Below are 17,925 nucleotides of genomic sequence, written 5' to 3'. Positions count from 1 at the left end.
GACTAGGCAAACTTGAAAAGGCTAAAGAAAGTAACCCCAGGTGTATTCTGATACTCCTTGTAAAGTTTCTGTGATTATTCACCGTTATGCGGTGTCAGGGCAAGAATCAGTGATATTTTTGAAAAGATTGCAATGAGAAGGACACCCGTGTCAGTGACAGTACCTGCCACACATGCTGGCCTGTGTCTCAGCAAGCCAGGTTGTGATCAGAAGTTGGAGGTATCTTCAGATATTTCTTTTTTTCGTTAAGAACTGAAACGCAGACCTTTGCATTTCAGTATTTCGGGGTGCTCCTCACATCTGTGAATGGTTTGACATGTTAGCACTGACCAACCTTTGGTAGCCCAAGTGGCACAGCGTTTGTAGGGAGAAACATAGTTTTACTACTCCTTTCTCTTAGGAAAAAATGAGGCTGCTTTAGGTACATGAGACTAATCTTCTATTTCCACTTCATACTCTATAAAAAGATTGTTTAAGAATTTACCACTTTTTTTTTTTTTTTTTCTATGTGGTTAGAAGCAACCCTCTAAATCTCTTAGTAAAGACAGAACGGAAAGCTAATTGTTGTTCATGTGTATGTAGTGAGCTTTCCACCATCACAGTAGTAAGGTGTGCTGCAAGGTATATTCAGTGATGATGGAGGTAGCTTAAAAAAGCTGTAAAAATACCCAGGCTGGTATGCGCTAGAGTAGCTTTGTTGATGTTTATGAGTAGGCTGGAAGCAGTGTTAGTACTGAGTCAGATTTCACTGGTGCTGCTCAAGCCCTTGAGATAGAAGGACCCTAGTGTGATCACAGAGATTTAGCTGTGAAGTTTATTTGGAATAGGAATATAATCTTTCCTTTAGATGCTTTTCTTTGATCTTGCATCTCACTTGCTTTACATGTTTGGAGCTAGTCTGTGTTTTGGAAAACATGGTCTGCTTCTGCTTCTTGCTGCTCCAAGTCTCCTAATCATGGAGAGAAGAGTCAACTATGAATCACCAGCATTTGATATTTTCTCAGGTGGTTTCTTATCAAGTACTGATTTAGCTCAATTGTGCTTGACTCTTTGTGTTTTATTCTCTTCCTCTAAATTAACTTACCCATGTACACTACCTCAACTGGCTGATGCAGATGGTGTAGATTTGGCAGACTGGTTCAACTTGCATTCAGTGTTTTACAATACTGAAGGAGCTCTTGAATTAATATTAAAAGCATTACTATAAAGGCTCAAATTTAAGTTTTAGCTATTTTTTAAAATTCCATTAATTCCTGAGGTAAAATGAGTCAGTCGTGTTACATATTTTTGTATTTTGTAGAATACAAGGTTGAAGATCGGTTTTATTAATGAAATCCGTGAAACCTAATAACAAATCATAAAACATATGTGCTGCAAACTTAGTGTAAGAAACCAGTCAATATCATGCACACAGTGAAATAAAATTTATGCAGAAATACAGTAACTTCCTTGCTCGAAAAAGTCTTCCTTCCACCACTAAAGCCCCCACCCTTTTGCCCATGGAAAACACAATGATTCTTTACTTTTGAAAGTGCTTTACTTTTTATTAATATTCAGAAATCTAATTTTGCCTAGTTCTGCTTATATATATTATGCTGTTGGCATAAGAAGGATTTGATGCTTAAGAAAAACGGGCGTTGCCTAGGATGTCCTGAGTAATTGCACTCCAAGTAGAGACAATGGAGATGCAGGGGAACAAGATCAGGTCTTGCCTTGAGTCAGAGGATACACTGTAGTTATGATGTTTGAAGCACCCACAATCATGGTACCTGGGGCAGAGAATGATGATTTTGTAAATAATAAAACCACAATGAAAACTATTTGACTGTCCTTGCAAGACCTGACACCAAAAAGCAAAAAAAAAGATGCTTCTAAAATCAAAGGGGAAATGGTCTAAGTTTGGAAATACTTCAGATCTTAATATTTTTCTGTTTGTTTTCTTAAGTGAAAACATAGATATATATGAGGGAAGAGATGTTGCATGCTGAGGGTTGTCTGAGCATGTGGTTGTTACCAGAGAAATGACACTCAAAAGACCTACCAACTCAAGTCTTGAAGAACTTGGCAGAAACAGCCAGAGCCTCCATCATACAAGAACTTTAAAGGCCATTTGAAGAAATCAAGTGTCAATTAGAAATTGTATAAACAGCTAGTAAAAGTGATGAATAATAATTTCAGAGTAGCTCATGATCCTGCCATGGAAATATCCCAGTTAACTTTAAGCTGTAGAGAGTAATTACTCTTTTATCTCCTGCTGTTGCCCAGGTACATAGTGCTGTTAGGAGCATGTAATGAAGTCACTAACAGGGCAACCTGTGGATCTTTTACAGTAATTTTTATACCAGTTGCACCACAGGTTTTTCCTGTACAGCATGTCATAAAAACAGCAAGAGATTTAATCAGGTGTGTTCATGCCTTCAGAGTAACTTTCTGAGATTATCCCTTGCTTGTGTGTAATTTTTGGGTATTCCTTCAGCTGTTGATGTCTTCAGTATTGCAGTTGCTTTGTGTAATCTAGCAAGTCAGACTGGGTACAGGAGAAAAACAATGTATAATTTTTAACACTAGATGCTTGTGGAGAAACTAATTTAGATAATTAAATCATAGCTAATAAACTTCTACAGTCTAGCTGTCATAGAGAGATGACTGTTCTTGCTGGCGGTGGCTGCCCTTCTTGCCTACACAACCAGTAGTGCTGATGCTCCAACAGAAGAGCTTGGGAGCATACCCTGGTTTATTTTGGACAAAAACTGGCCAAGTGAGCTCACAGCACTGATTAAATTGTTTATGGCCACCTGTGTCATTTTGCACGGCTTTAAAGACACATTTTTGCAAAGAATGTGCAAAAGCATCGCTACCTCCCAAGTTTGTAGGAGCCAACACTAAGCAGCAGTTTGGCTGGTGGGCTGGAGCCTGTTTTGCAGAGAACCCTTGCTGGGGAGAAGTACTTTCTCCTCTTTAGCCTGTCTGCTTCTCACATTCGCAGCATCAGTGCCTCAGCTCTGCTGCATGTCTGCGGCCTCGTTTGACTCTCCCTTCTGGTTCAGGGCTTTGCAATGTGTTCTGCTGCCACATGCGGCAATCGTTGTTTCCGATGTGTAATTACAGGGATATTTGACTTGAGCTTGGTTCATGCTGACTGAAAGATAGCTGGTGCTGCCACTAATTTCAGACAGGTCTGTAGATGAAAGATGTGCTGGCAGCTGCCAGCACCTTCTGCATCAGTAGGAAGGATCCAGTGATATATGAACTTCGTGTGTCATGGACCGGCTCCCAAATAGCTCGTTTGTAGTACCTTGTGAGTGAACTGGAGATGCTCATAACTCTCATCCTATCCTCCATAATGACCAGTGGGAGGGTACAGGGAGGCACTGCCCTGCCCTGCACTCCCAGCGTGACTGTCACTCGGGGCTGGGGAAGTAGCACCGGGTGCTGCTGCTGGTGCTGCTGGATGTTGGTGCCTCAGTGCTGAGGGGGCACACAAATGACTATGTCAGAAAACACAAGGGATTTAGCAGAAAGGTAAGTAGCCGTGCTCGGCGTTTTCCATTTGGCTTAGAGGCAGTTCTGATCCTGCTGTTGGAAGCAGGAGAGGAATCTGCAGCCCACTGAAGCATGACTAATCAGTTTGCTAAAAAGCTCAGCACACTCTAGTTTAACGTATTTCTTCCCTATTGTTAACAGCAACAAATGTTGTGTGGCATTTCTTTAAGATGTGTATTGTGTTCAGGTCTAAAGCCCTTTACTTGGGAACCACATCAAATGGTAGGTTTCTATGGAGCATGAGTAACTTGTAATTTTGCTGCTGTATGCAACTTGTATGTTTGCTGCTGCTGAGGGTGGCACTGTGTTGTTATTCCAGAAAAGATGTTAAGTTATTAATACATCTTATTTGTGCTTTGACCTTCAACAGTGTTTCTTTCTTTGTCATCTTTCTGTTTCAAATGAATATTTTGAAAAGGTTTATTTGTATTTACTAGGGTAGTTCTGCATGATAAGAAACAACCCAGGTAAAATGTTACTAGTGTAAGTAATTTAAAACAGATGAGAATATCTTTTACATAGTATTAAATATGCTGTTTGGTTCAGGGACACAGGTTTAGAAAAGCAGGTAAGAACTGTATTACATGTAAACAATAATTGTCAAAATTTTAATTATTAAAGTAAGTAAGGCTCAGAATAGGTAGGCAGACGTGATGTTGCGTATTGTGTGAGTCAGATGCCAAGACTTGGTTAATCAATTTTTGCAAAGCACTTGGAGAGTCTCTTGGGTGCAGAAGGATTTGCAGTGTATCTAAAGTGTGATGACAACAGCTGCTGTGAATAGTGTCATATAATGTTTATCTCAGATTTATAATCCTGTTTTTCATATACATAATTGCACTTTTTGTCTTCCTTTGCAATCATTATTTTTAAAAACAAAACTGAACCACTGCTGCAGTTGGTGACTATTACTGATGCTATCTGCTTGTTCTGTGCTCTCTTGTGTTTTTCCTTATGATGATACCAGAACTCTGCTCTCTATTTTTCCTTTCAGCAGACTATGTGTTGTGCCATTTTTTAAGGAAGTAGCATAGTTTCTAAGTCACAAGACAGATCACATCAGTTAGAGCTGTTCAGAATCAGGAACATGATTATTAATTTGGTTATACTGGGGGGGGTGTGCTTTTTTGTATGGACTTGTATACAACACATTAGTGCAGTGTGGCTCTTTGATCATTACGTGCAGATGTCCTAACGTTGGCCAGGTTACCTTAACTTTGTTAGTGCAAGGCTTTATTGTTTCTTTTGTGGATTTTTTTTGTCCAGCAGTTCTGGTGGGGATGAACCTGGGCCAAACTTATTCAGCTGGTCCGTATTATCCTGTTGCCAGTAAACCAAGACCAGCTGAGAACCCTTGTGACAGGTCAGGCTGACATCTGAATGTTGCAAAGGAGGAAAGTACAGCCAGAGTGAGCCACTGAGATAATCTTCTGGCTTTGAGTCTCTGTCAACCTTACACACAGTCAGATGTGCATTGTCACCCAGTGCTTCCGTGTTCCTGCTACCTGAGCTGATCACGTTGCCTTGCTCCCACCTGGTAACTTCCACATGTCCAGGCTCCTCTTTACAACACATGCACTTTATCTTACTTACAGAAAGTACAAAACTTGTATTTTCTACATGTCACAGAGTGAGAGCATAGTTAAAAAAAAACAACCACAAACATAATGGAAGACACTTTCATTTTTTGCAATCACTAGAAATGGAATAGCAGATCCTACACAGGAGTAAGACTAGAGCTGAAGATGGGGAGCTGAAATGTAGCAGTAATGCACTGGTAGAAGGAGAACAAGTGTGCTGAGTTTATTCTCTCTCCTCACAGGTCAGCTACATCAGACCTCAACACAGCATTGCATGAGTGTATGGCAGCTTTGGATTTATTTCTTAACAACAAATTCTCAGATGCTTTGGCTTCTTTACAAGCAAAGTAAGTTGATTACTTTTACTGGTTTTCCTCTGTTTATTTTTCTTTGCTTCACCATCTCTTGGAGAATTGACTAAACAGCTAGTTGTCTAGCCTGATAAGGCTGCATGGTTTTGGTTCAGAAGGGGGCAGTAAGTTAATGTGTTAAGTTTTGGGGAAGACAGAAGAAATGATTTACACTTGAGTGAATAAATGATCAGAAGTAACTATAAAAGGTACTGAATGGTGATCTGAAGAAGTAACCTCTTATCTGTGGTACAGCTCCTGAAAGAATAAAAACCATCTTCTGTCACTTTCTTTTTCTCTTCCTTTCCCATATTTTTCTGCATACTGTGAGAATTTGGGAATTTATAGTTATGTTTCTAAATGAGCAAGTGACCTTGTATTGAATTCCCAGGTTTGGGACACATCACTTGAGGTATGTTTTTTTTTTTTTAATTTTTTTTTTTTTTAATAACCACTTACAGAAACTTTCTCACAGCTGATTATGCAACTCAGCATTGTGATCATGCACTCTGTTTCCTAATTACACTGCAGCCCAGCATGTAATGAGTGCCCCAGCTGCAGGCAATGAGGTCATAAAATAGCTCCTAAAAATCATTGTGTTTTTACAATGTGTGTGATTTTTCATACCCTGTCCTGAAGTTACCTGAGCTGTTGGCTTGTTGAAATCTGTGGTTAATTCACATTTCCCCCCCCAGTTTACTCCATTAATTTTTTGAGCCATCAGAAAATTACATCATCCTTTCTTTCAGGTCCCTGGAATATGAAACAAGTAAAATTCATAGGTAATAGTATGTGTTTGATATTCATCAAGGCTAACTATAGTGAATACTACATACCTGCTTCGCTGAGGTATGAGCCTCAGTCATGGTTAAGCTAGAATCTGTAGCTTAACCCTAGAAGAACAGTCTGTGAAATAATGATAAATCTTAGGCTCAGATGTATTAACAATACTGGTTTTATTCACAGCAGTGTTGTTTTGTGTTGATATATCATCAGAAGATAAAAATGGTAAGAAGAATAACTGTGTTTTCATTAAATTCTGACGGTAAACCCCCTGTACCCATCTGGAAACACTCAGTGCTTAGCATAAAATAGGGAGATATTTTATTGAAGGGGATTTCCAAAACACTGCAAAAGCTAGTGCTGCTGGGGAGGGAGGTGTCTGTAAATCCATTTTTCTTCTATTGCGTATGGTTTTCATTCAGTTTTTGTTGGGCCCTGCAGAATATATTTCATGAGCTGATACTCTGTTTTTGTACCTGAGTGTATTCCTCACTGCAGAACCATTTTGAAAGTGATTTTTCATGTTAGCCTGTTGTTAAGAGGAGGCCCTTATTCCTGTTGCCTTTGGCAGTGAGGGAAATAAAGACTGAAGATCTCTGGGAGTGTAATGCAGAAACAGGAAGCTAAATTTCCCCACAGATGATATCCATTATGGACTCATGCCATCTCTTTAGGGGATGACAAGAGCTGTAGAGTGGGCACATGTGTTAATACTGAGTATTTACTTTAGGAGTCATCAGTTCCTCACTGTTGCTTTTTAGCATGCTGAGATTTGAAATTGGTTTTCACAGTCCATAAACATACTGTCTTTGTTTAAAGAAATACTTTTCAGTTTTTACATGCTTGTAAAGAATTTCATATCGTAAGTTTTGCAGCTTTACCACTTACGTTGTAGGAGATACTCTGCTCTGCATTATATTATTGCAAATTCACTGAAGTGCTCACATGTGGCTTCCACAATAATTTTATTTTCAACTGATTTGTACCATGTGTAGCTGAGAGCAGGTTTGGCAAGTTATGAGAGTTAAAATTGGAAGATCTTTCCTAGCAGCTTAAAAATAAATATCAGAGGATGGTGTCTAGACATGCATTGAGCTAAAACTCTTTTTTTCTCTGTTAGAAAAACAAGTCCATCATAAAGAGATTTAGTTTCATAAAAAACATCATGTGGCATTTTTGCTTCATGTTACATAACTTTTCATTTTTCCCCAGCTACCTTTTAGGATTTAGAGTCAGTTCATTGTCATTAACAATCATTGTACAATAGTGGGCTCCAGTTATCTCATGTTTTCTGCAGTAAGTTAAATTAAATTAATTTTGTATATGGAGTATTCACACTAAGAATTCTTTAAGAAATTCCTTAAATTGAGTCACCAACCACAGCATTGATTTTCAATATGTTACCTGTTAACTCTGACGGTGAGTAACACTGAAACTGTCAAGTCACTGAAGTGGGGAAAAATCTTATTTTCCTCCTCAGCCCTGAGGTACATACAGTAAATCAATTGAAAGCTGACTAGATTTTTAGCCCTCATATCAAACAGATAACTGTAAGTTAAAGAGTTGATTCTGGTGAGATACCCCTTTCCTTCCCTAAGACAAATGTTGAATATTCAAATAATTATCCTGAAGGAAAGCATGACATCATCACCTGATAGTTTACTGACATCAGATCACTTGGGAGAATGGTAAATAATAAAGATAAATTTGTGATTCAGAGTAATCTGCATAACTGGATGAGCTGCAGCACATCTGTGTTGCTGCTTGTAGTGTTATAAGAACAATATGAGAATGATTCATTCTGGGCAGTTGACTTTGTTCTGAAAATAGTCTCCAGAAAGCACTTGGTGTTTTTGGGTGGAAAGTTAATTCTAGAGTGCCTGTTTTTGAAAGGTAAATTCAGTCCTTTGATGTGGGAGTACCTCAGGTTGGTGTGAAGAGATTGTGTTACTGCTTAGCTAGTAACTTGTGAAACTGATTGGAATAGTGTAGTTCTATGGTAACTGTTTACTATCACTGGAATTTTTAATATAAACCCAATTTAAAATATTATGTATTATCTTGTATGTTCTGACCTTTAAAAGTTGAAAGAGGATACCGAGGAATGGAAGCCTTTTGTAATGTCTGTCCTCATGGTGTGATGAAATGTTTTTGCCCTTGCAGAAAAAAAGCAAACATAAGGTTGTTAAGAAGGGTGGAGGAGCTTTCTCTGGGAACGGATCTAACAAGGGAGGAGTGTAGTTATCAAACTAAGAGAGCAGTGAAAGAGTAAGGAGAAGCTCATAGTGTGAAGCTCCAGACAGTGTTTGGATAAAGATGGTGTACAGCTCTGCAGGAAGCTAGAGTTACCTATTTATGGTAAAGAACATGAAGAAAGTAATTATTTTCACTTTTTTAAAAATCTTTTTATGTCTACAGTCTGGAAGAACACAATTTTTACAGTCTTTGTAAATAAACACATTGCTGCCAAAACCTGACTTAACTATTTTCACCTCCTACCAGAAAGAACTTGCTGCATTCTGAGAATGGCTTAGATCAAAAGGGCTCGGGGTGCACTTGTTGAACAATGTTTTTTGTGCTTAGACCAGACTTGACAATTCTGACAGCTTGTGGGAACTAGGGAACCAGGCTGGTGGCCCATCAGAATGGTCCTTCCTAGTTGTAAGCTTTGTGCTAGTGGGGAGTTTTCACAGGAAATGAGTTTTTCTTGGAAAATGAGAATTCATCAAAACTGAGTTTCTGTGGAAGCCCTTGCAGTAAGTCCAGTGGGTTGTTTGGACATTGGGTGGAACTTGTGAGTAAAGATGAGGAAAGCCTTCAGGCCCTGTGAGACCACGTTCTCCTGAGGCAGTTTTGATTTGGGCCTCAATATCTTGCTTTTGGGTACATCTGGATGAATGGACTGCTGGCTGGTCTGTGGAGGGGCTTTCTCATTCTGTGCTGTTGGATTTGTTTCACTTATTAGAAGCATCTTGATACTAAATCAGGGCACGGACTTTAACCTGGCAACACGTGTCCTGCCTGCTGGATTATTGGAAAAGGATCCTCAGAAAGATTTTGGGCACTGTGGTTTTCATGAAAAATTCTAGCCCTGTGTTAATTCTGAAGTCAAAACAAGCCTATCTTTTTGCTTTTCATACTTCAGCTGGAGGGGAGAGTTGTCAGTGTCCTCATTTAGGTGCTTGTTTTTAAGCAAGAATGAAAGTGTGCTCCAATAGCTCTCAAGAAGGGGCAATGCTATGAGATGATGATGATTGCACCAGAGTTGAGAAGAGGCATGTGGCATGACTCCAGAAGTGCCTGAAGATACTACTTATAATCCTCTTATTCAGGCATGTGATACCAACTACTGGGATAAGTCATTAATCAGAATATTAGTTGTATTTATGTCATAAAGGCTTGTTAACTCCAACAGTGTCCTGGGGAAAGTGCTGCTGAGGACTTGAAAGAAGAGTTAAAAAAAAAAAAAAAGAGTTCTCAAGTTTCATTCCATATCCATTCCTTAAAAATGCAGGCCTTGCAACTTCTGGCAATATGCCAGGATGTAGCTGGCAACTTTAATTGTAGAGTTAGTATAAATGGCATAGATAACTGTTACATTTGGTTGCATTTCCACCCACCTCCCAGTCCCTGAAGAGTAAATTTGTGTGTTGATAAATACCAGTTGACTAATGATAAACATTACTTATCTCCTTTAAATATTAGTAGCAAACTAGATTAAACCATTGATTAGGGCAGGAGGGATTTGGTATCAGAAGTGTATTACTGGAGAGGGAAGTCCCTCTTCACCCTGTGTATATGAAAAGTATAAATTTTCCTTTTAGTGCAGTGAATTTAATATTTATTTGCTTTGATTTTGAAAGCAAATTTCTAAAATTTTGAAAGGGGGTTATTTTAATGCCTTTCCTGTAGTTTGAATTTGAACCTTCAAAAGTTTTGTTTTAATAAATACAAGATGAAGTGTGTTTCTCTGTGCCCACTGAGACTGGTGAGTAATCAAATGAACAGGAACACTTCAGGCTGGCATTTTGTAGTATGTTAATTTTTTTTCTACTATATGTATCAATCTACAGAAGGAATCCTGATGCAGGAGGCCAAGACAGAGCTGTCCTGAGTCCACTGGGTTTTAAACTAATTTCTCTATTATCTGTCTGTTCTTACTTACACTGGAGTTGAGGTGGGGGTCAGCAAGGTCTGGGGCTCACAGCACTTACGGTAGGAGGTGATTTACCAAAATGTCTTTTCTGCTAGATGCTGTTGAGATGCAGGTAGAAGTTAATTGTTTTCCTTGCACTGATGCCAAAGATTTTTGGCTTTCTTTAAAAGAGGCACCATCTGAAATCTCACAGAAGAATATTTCAGTTGAACAAATTGGAGTGTGAAGGTTGGTGAAAGGGGAGAGGAGGAAAAAGCTCTAATGTTTGGTGTAGATGGGAACCACTTCCAGGGGGAAGATCTATTTGAAGAAGATTCGACTTTGGCCATAGTTGCAGGATTGTGTTACTTCTCTCCTTGAGTCTGTCCTGAGTAACTGTCCCAAAATAGAATAAGAGTATCTGATTTGTGTCACATTTCATAGTACTCAGTAGATACTCCATTAAAAACAAAAACAACACAACAAAATAAACAAAAAAAATGTTTCCGTGGTCTCTGAGTGGTTAGCCATGTGATGAATGCCTGAGCTTTGTTATGCATGTTAAATATCTGTCCTTGGCTCAGAATTGGCACATGTCATCACAGTTACTGAAACTGGAGATGTAGAAATTATTTCCTGTACAAATCTCAATATATTACTGTTTCTTGATAATTTTGTATGTCCTTTGTGTTTGATTTGTAGTTTATTTAGACCGAGTTCACACCATACTGATGAGTTTCTGCAACTGGATTTGTGTTTGTTTTTAAAAGTAATAATATGATCAAATGAGCTGTACTTTGCATCTTGTGTTTTCTTGCAGAACTAAAGATAGTATGTATCATGCACTGACTTATGCCACCATATTGGAAATGCAAGCTATGATGACTTTTGATCCTCAGGACATACTGAATGCAGGACACACAATGAAGGAAGCTCAAGCCACTTGTCAAAAGTAAGTGTGGAGCAATTCAGTCAATAAATAAGACTTTCATGGGGAAGTTTTGAAAGACATTCAGCTAAGAAGGGACATGTAGTTTTGTAGAAATCATAGGAAAAATGAGGTTGAAAGGGACATCAGGAGGTCATCTAGTCCAGACTCCTGCTGAAAGGAGCCTCAATTATGAGGTCAGACTACATAGGATTTTTAGCAGTCTAGTCTTTAAAACTTCCGTTTACTGCAATACGTGAATTTTATTGTCAGGTAGATTTTTGTCCTGCCTGTAGCCCTAGTTCTGCAGTGTCTGGAAGTTCTTTACCATTTACAGACACTGTAGAACCTTCCCCTGTGGTGATGGTTGTACTGTAGCTGTCTGCAAGTCAGCTGTACTCCCACTTCTGTGCACATGTACACTTGCACATGCACACTTGCACACAACATAAATCAAAAAAACCCCTCATCCCTTTCCTTCATCAAGACAGTTTCCTGCACGAGGGGTAAAAGATGGATTCCAGAAGGACCATATTGACTAAGTTCTGTATGGAATATGCTGAATTTTGTATATGTGGTGAGATGACAGGGTTGCTGAGCTACTGGAGGTATGTTAGTGTCTGAGTGGGTGGCCAGCTGAAAGACACTGTTCTCTGTTCCTGATGCTTCATGTTCAGAATGACCAAACTGACTTGTCTGCAGATTTAGGAAGAAATCTACAGTAGCTGATTCTATCAACAACCTTGTGCATAGACAAAGCCTTGAACACTTCACTGAAGGTAACATTATCCTTAACATGCATAAAGTTTTCCTCTTTTTTTTTGCTGCAGTTTGAGTTGTGTAGAATTGTTCACCCAGTGTGGTTTTGCAGATTATGAGTTCACTGACAAAATGGCTGGTTTGGCATTTGCTGGCTCACTGTTTTAGCAATTGCTGTGTCACTACAGCCAAAATTACAGTTTTTATTGTTTACTGACTCAGCATTTCCAAAAATTGCTACATAAAGAAATGCCTAGAAAGATTCTGGATCCAGGAATTCCTGGAAGGCACCATAGAAGTTTCTGTAACTGTATGTCATTTCTGTTTGTAGTAACCTCAGTAGTCTAGGACTGAAACACTACAGCAAATTTGGAATAGATTTTTCTCAGTTTGAGCTTTGTAATCTTATGTGTATATTAATGAGCTAAGTGTTTTTAATTACTTGTCTGATTGTTTTGTTTTCTTTCCTGCTCCATGTGACACTAGAGGAAATCCATGCAGAAATTTGCTATGCTGAATGTTTACTTCAGAGAGCAGCACTCACATTCCTACAGGTATGATTCCTGCATGGATCCTTAAGGAAAAGAACACACCATACAGGTGTTTTTTTCTTTAACTTAATGAAATTGTGGAAAAACCTAGTTTTACCTAGTGGTGTAAGACTCTTGGATGAAATCTGGATTTTATCTGGACTGTCTGCTGATGAGATAGTCCAATGTTTTGTTATCCTTGTGATTATCTAAATCACTTAAAACCTTTTAGTTGTGTGAAATGCAGCAGCATTAAGCACTGATTTTCAAATACTGTATCTTGGGCTATCAGTTTAAAAAAAAAATAAGGAAATGGTCATTGAAGCTGTTTTGGTCAGGCTAGTATTTGCTTTCTCAAGACTATTCTCACCTGTTCTTGAAACAGCTATTATGGCTATTGGGCTTCACACATGCTTTTTGCTTAACAATGCTGCCTGTCTTTAAAAGAAGGGGAGCTTTCCCTCTTTCTTGAATTTTATCTGTCTGTATTAATTCAATTGATTTGCTTAATGGATAAACATTGGCAATACTTACCTGGGCTCCAGCTTGCAATTTAAATTGTTAATCATCGTTGGAAAACCTAATTTATCTTCTTGTACTTGCTCTATGACAGTGGGCCTCTTTGTCTATGCAGAGGAGATCGTGAAAGTCACATTTGAAAGGGGTTCTGCTTCTGGGCTCAAAGCTGCTGACAGAGAATGAAATGCAAATGGTGATTTTATAGTGTTTGGAGGTTGCCAGATGAGCTCTGATTTATGTTGGTTATGATAGTTTAGGAGCAGTGTAACCTTTTTCAGAGAGATCTGCTCTGTGCCTCTGCTAGAAACCATTGCTTCAGAGCAAAAATAGTAGTCAGAGTAGCTTCTTCTGAAGATTTTTAGAGTGCTGCTGCTGCTGACTTTATAGGAAGACACTGGACTTTGAAATAGCTGAGGTGTAGCTACCTATTTCCATATTCCTTTGGAATTCTTTGGGTTGAGTAGCCTCTAGCACTGGGAACAATTTGGGTGATACATGAAGCTATGGAAGCAAGGCTTTTCAGAACTTCCCCCGGTGCCTGTAAGAAAGGAGTGCCTAATGCAGTGTCTCTTGATTTTAAGCACTATTTTCACAGGTATCTGTTCTTTAAAAGTGTTTATAGAGACACGAGAGATTTGAGAGTAAGAAAAGAAGTTCTTGTCCTCTTCTCCATAAAGAACGTCTGTTCATTTGCTTCCTTTTCTATTCTGCATTTAATTTTTCATGAACTGGTTTTAAAAATGAAACAAAGGCACTTGGTTCCAACAGCTATCAAAGTGGTTTAGTTTTAATGCTTGATGTAAATGACCAAATCCAAATCCAAAGTGAAAACACTTAAAAATGAGTAGCAGGATTTAATAAGATGAATTATTGTCACGTTGGTTTTATCTGTTGTTGTTATCATGAGTATTTAAACATTTAAAAGCCATCTTCTTTCCTCTTCCCATTTTCTATTCAAAGGAAAATATAACTGAACCCTTACCTATGGTTAGGTATGCTGTAGCCCCAGCTGCCAATTAAAAACTGACTTTTTCTACAGAACAAATAAAAACAGGGTCTCATTTTTCTGTGGTTATTTTGCTTGCATTTGATTAGGATTCAAGTATCTGGGGATAAATCGTCAGGAAAAACAGGTTCATTTATGGTGTCAATTCTGTCCTCAAGTATCACTCTTGATAACGTTTCTGGTACTGCAGGAATAAGCCCCTGCCCTTCAATTCTATAGGAAGCCTAATAGCTTCCTATAGTAATTCATGGAAAACCAAGTCTGGAAGAAGTTGAACTCTAACTTTGATTGGATTGAGTTATCTTCCTGATTTACAGGAGGTTGGAAAGCTCCCTGAGGCAGGTTCTGTCTCTTTTTGTACACATCGATGAGCACACTTGGACCTTGTTTCCTTAGCAATAACATTAAAACAACCAAATGATCATCTAATCCAGGCTATTTTCTCTGCAACTCTTCATATAGCTTCTTAAAATACCATCACAGAAAACATGTCTGCTAAAACACATGTAGTCTTCCTATCCCAAAGTAACAGCAGGTATCAAAACAAAGCAGAATGACAGATTACATATGATGAGGCAAGAAACTGCCGCCAGAAAAATACGAGACTAAAGAGTTCTGTCTTTGGGATACAACTGGAAACCAATGGTCCCCCAGGTACACTTTGCTGAGAGTTCTCAGTTCATGCTAGCTTGTAATGCAACATGTTACTGCATTAGTATGGATCTCATAGGTACTTGAATGTTCAGACCAGAAAGAGCACATCCTGTATAACTTTACTTACCCTACTTCCTGTTTAGGATGTGAAACTATATTCTGTAGACTCCTGAGAACAGTTATTTGATTCTGGTGCTGAGCCAGGAAATGTTCAGATCTTAATTGTGCTGAAGGACAAATGAGAGAAAGCTATTTTTTGAAACAGCCACAAATGCCTGTACCTTAGGTGCCATTCATGAGCTTAGTCCCTGTGTTCATTAATGCAAATTCAGATGGTCCAAAGGTCCCAAATTAATCTCAGAAGGCATCAAAGTAAAGTGTATATGTCCATACAGAGTAAAAATAGTTTAATATAGAAAGGAAATCCTAAATCTATGTGTAGTTTCTCAGAGACTTACGTTGCCTGTGTCAGGATGGTTGTACTCAAGATGTGTTCATCTCAAGAAGACAAGAGCCCTTTATAATGCTTATAAAGTCATATTGCTGATGTGTTTGCCTTCTAACAGGATGAGAATATGGTTAGCTTCATAAAAGGAGGCATCAAAGTCCGAAACAGTTACCAAACATACAGGTAAGGCAGAGTGATGATGTGATTAAGCATACTCTTTCAGTAAAAAGTGCTGCTGGTTGAATTGCTCAATTCACAAATGAATTACTGTTGTATTTATTGCAGCCTTTACTGTGGGGCCCAGGTCTGTAGCCTTTCTCAGCCCACACAGGTTCCTCCTTTGCATTACAAAGGCCATTGATAATACAGTTGATTTGGACTGTAAAGATAGTGGACCCTAACCCTATTAACTCCCATAGTTTGCTTACTTCAAATGTATCCTTGAAATTATGTGAAAAAAATAACTGTTCTAAGTGATGTCATGCTCATTATATCTGCACAGCACAACTTGGAGGTCTTGCAGTTATTAGGGGTGTGAAATGGCATTTCCTTGTAGTTCTGACTGCAGCTTTTTGGAACTTTCAGAACCAGTAGCTGAGGCATGAATAATTCCATAATAAATGCATGAAACTAAAACAAAACTAAAAGACAATAAAATGAAGGACTTGACATGGCTTTAAACAAAGATTAAACACATTTACAGGAAATAATGTTTAGAGGGGCTAGTTAGCATAGGGGAACAGATGCAGTCTGTCTGTGTCATGAGGTCCCTGAACAGTCAACTCCTGGAGAATGTTTTTCCAAGCATATGCCACTGTCTGAGTGAATTATTTGGTTAGTTGGATTTTAATCTGGTTAAGTATGGCAGTTGTTCTGCTGTAAAGAAAAGATGCATCATGCTATTGAGAATAATAAGCAGAGTTGCTTATCTGAACTTACAATACTCCCATTACTTAGTGCCTGTAAGCCAAAAACATCTGCTTAAGCTGACTCCTCTTCATCCAGGAAGATACAGAGAGCTACTTTCAACATGTACAAAAGGCTTTCAAGTGCAATAATCAATTCTAAAAATTACATGAAAATGTACACCATGGGAAGCATACCCAGTTGTGCCTCACTAAATTAAGATCAGCTCTAGTATATGTAAAAATGAAGTGCTATAAATCTAGTAGCTCTTGGGTGGTCTTCAAAGGTATGCTAATAACAGCTTGAATATGACTAAAACATGTATTTTAAGAAAGTTTGTATGTGAGATTGACAGCCACAATTTTTGCACTGTACCTTTGATGTCAGAAGAAATAATGGCTTGCTGTTTTGGTGAGAGCAGGGTGCAACAGAGAAAACAATAAAAAATGGAAGTGAGAGTTTATTTGCTTTGATTGATCAGTATTATTTACAACATTGTTTCTGATATTAAAAAAGCCATCTTTCCTTTCCCTGCTGTCAGCAGTTCTGCTTGATAATCCACAGCAACAGCAACCTTGAAAATACAGGAGGAGTAAATGTTGCAAAGATAAAATTTTTAAAACTCCCTTTCAAGGACAAAAGGCTGCCAGACACTGTAGAAAAGATGGAATGAAATAATAATAATAATAATAATAATAATACAAAAATTCAGAACACAACATTTACTGTCAGTGAATAGGAGGTATCAGAAAATTTTCACCATAGTACAGACTATGAATAATTTTTAAAAATGAAAGCTAAATATGCATGATTTTTGTTTTATTTTAAGACTTGAAATTTGGATTCAGAACAGCCACAGAAACTCATGTGTCTAGCAGACACAAAACAGCATCCAGTCCAGGTTCTCCAGAAAGATACTGAAAGGGAGAGGGATGGCAGTGTCCACGTTTGTGGGGGTTGAAGGTGACTCTAAATTCAGGTCCATTGTAAAGACTGCCATTACAATGAATAGTCCAAGCAGATAAATAAACTAGAATACTAATTTGAAAAACAAATAGCTATAGAAAGCTTGGAGACAGAAAAGGTTCAAATCCAGTTGGATTTGACAGGGAAATAGAGACACTACAAAGCTGAAATCTCTGAAAGTCATAAAAGTAAGTGAAAAGTAATTTATGATACCCCTGCTTATTTAAAAATATTTCTTACAATTGTCTTTTTCTATATGAAACAAATATTTTTTGAATGAACATGCACAAAAAGGGGATAGCTAATCCAAGAATTAGTGACACTCAAATCAAATTTACCAATTTAAATTATTTAAATCTCCTCATCATCTCTTTTTTGCAATAAATGTCACTAGCCATTCTTGAAACATTTTCAGGCAGAAATGTGGTTGAAAATTTACCATGTCTGACAGAAATTGATCTCCAGGACTCCTTATTGTTTAACTGATAGTAATGTGACAGAAATTATTTGTTGATAATTCAAAAAAATGTTGTAGGTGTTGTTCACCTGGCTCAGATGACAAATTAACTTTTTTTTTTTAATGTGATGCAGTTCAAGGTAATTGGGTTACTTTCTTACTGAATTGTAATTAACCATTTTGTTTACTGACAATGTAATGGATTCTTGTGGATTTTCAGGGAGCTGGACAGTCTCATACAGTCTCCACATTACGTCAAAGGCGAGAACCATCTTCATTTTGAGGGAGGTGTAAAACTTGGAGTTGGAGCATTTAATCTGGTAGGTACCAATAGTACTTCTCTTGAGCTGAAGCCTTGAAG

The 17,925-nt window shown here is 38.1% G+C and overlaps 1 protein-coding gene across 3 annotated transcripts in view; it reads left to right on the top strand.

Moving 5' to 3' along the window:
* Positions 1-17,925, top strand: part of TTC39A (tetratricopeptide repeat domain 39A) — a 44,068-nt gene that overhangs the window by 4,627 nt on the left and 21,516 nt on the right. For 2 of the 3 annotated variants that reach the window (XR_007890078.1, XM_051625411.1), the window contains exons 2-7: positions 5,366-5,470; positions 11,212-11,343; positions 12,022-12,098; positions 12,565-12,632; positions 15,354-15,418; positions 17,785-17,884. Coding sequence is in view for 2 of the 3 variants with exons in the window: in XM_051625411.1 (XP_051481371.1) it covers positions 5,366-5,470; positions 11,212-11,343; positions 12,022-12,098; positions 12,565-12,632; positions 15,354-15,418; positions 17,785-17,884 (547 nt within the window). In the remaining variant the exon portion in view is untranslated. Of the gene's footprint in view, positions 1-3,448; positions 3,523-5,365; positions 5,471-11,211; positions 11,344-12,021; positions 12,099-12,564; positions 12,633-15,353; positions 15,419-17,784; positions 17,885-17,925 lie in introns of those variants that run through there. The other variant, XM_051625413.1, reaches the window with a different exon arrangement.

Source organism: Apus apus, chromosome 7 (genome assembly GCF_020740795.1).
Source record: "Apus apus isolate bApuApu2 chromosome 7, bApuApu2.pri.cur, whole genome shotgun sequence".
In the NCBI taxonomy this organism is placed as follows: Eukaryota; Metazoa; Chordata; class Aves; order Apodiformes; family Apodidae; genus Apus; species Apus apus.
This window is presented reverse-complemented; position numbering and strand designations above follow the sequence as displayed.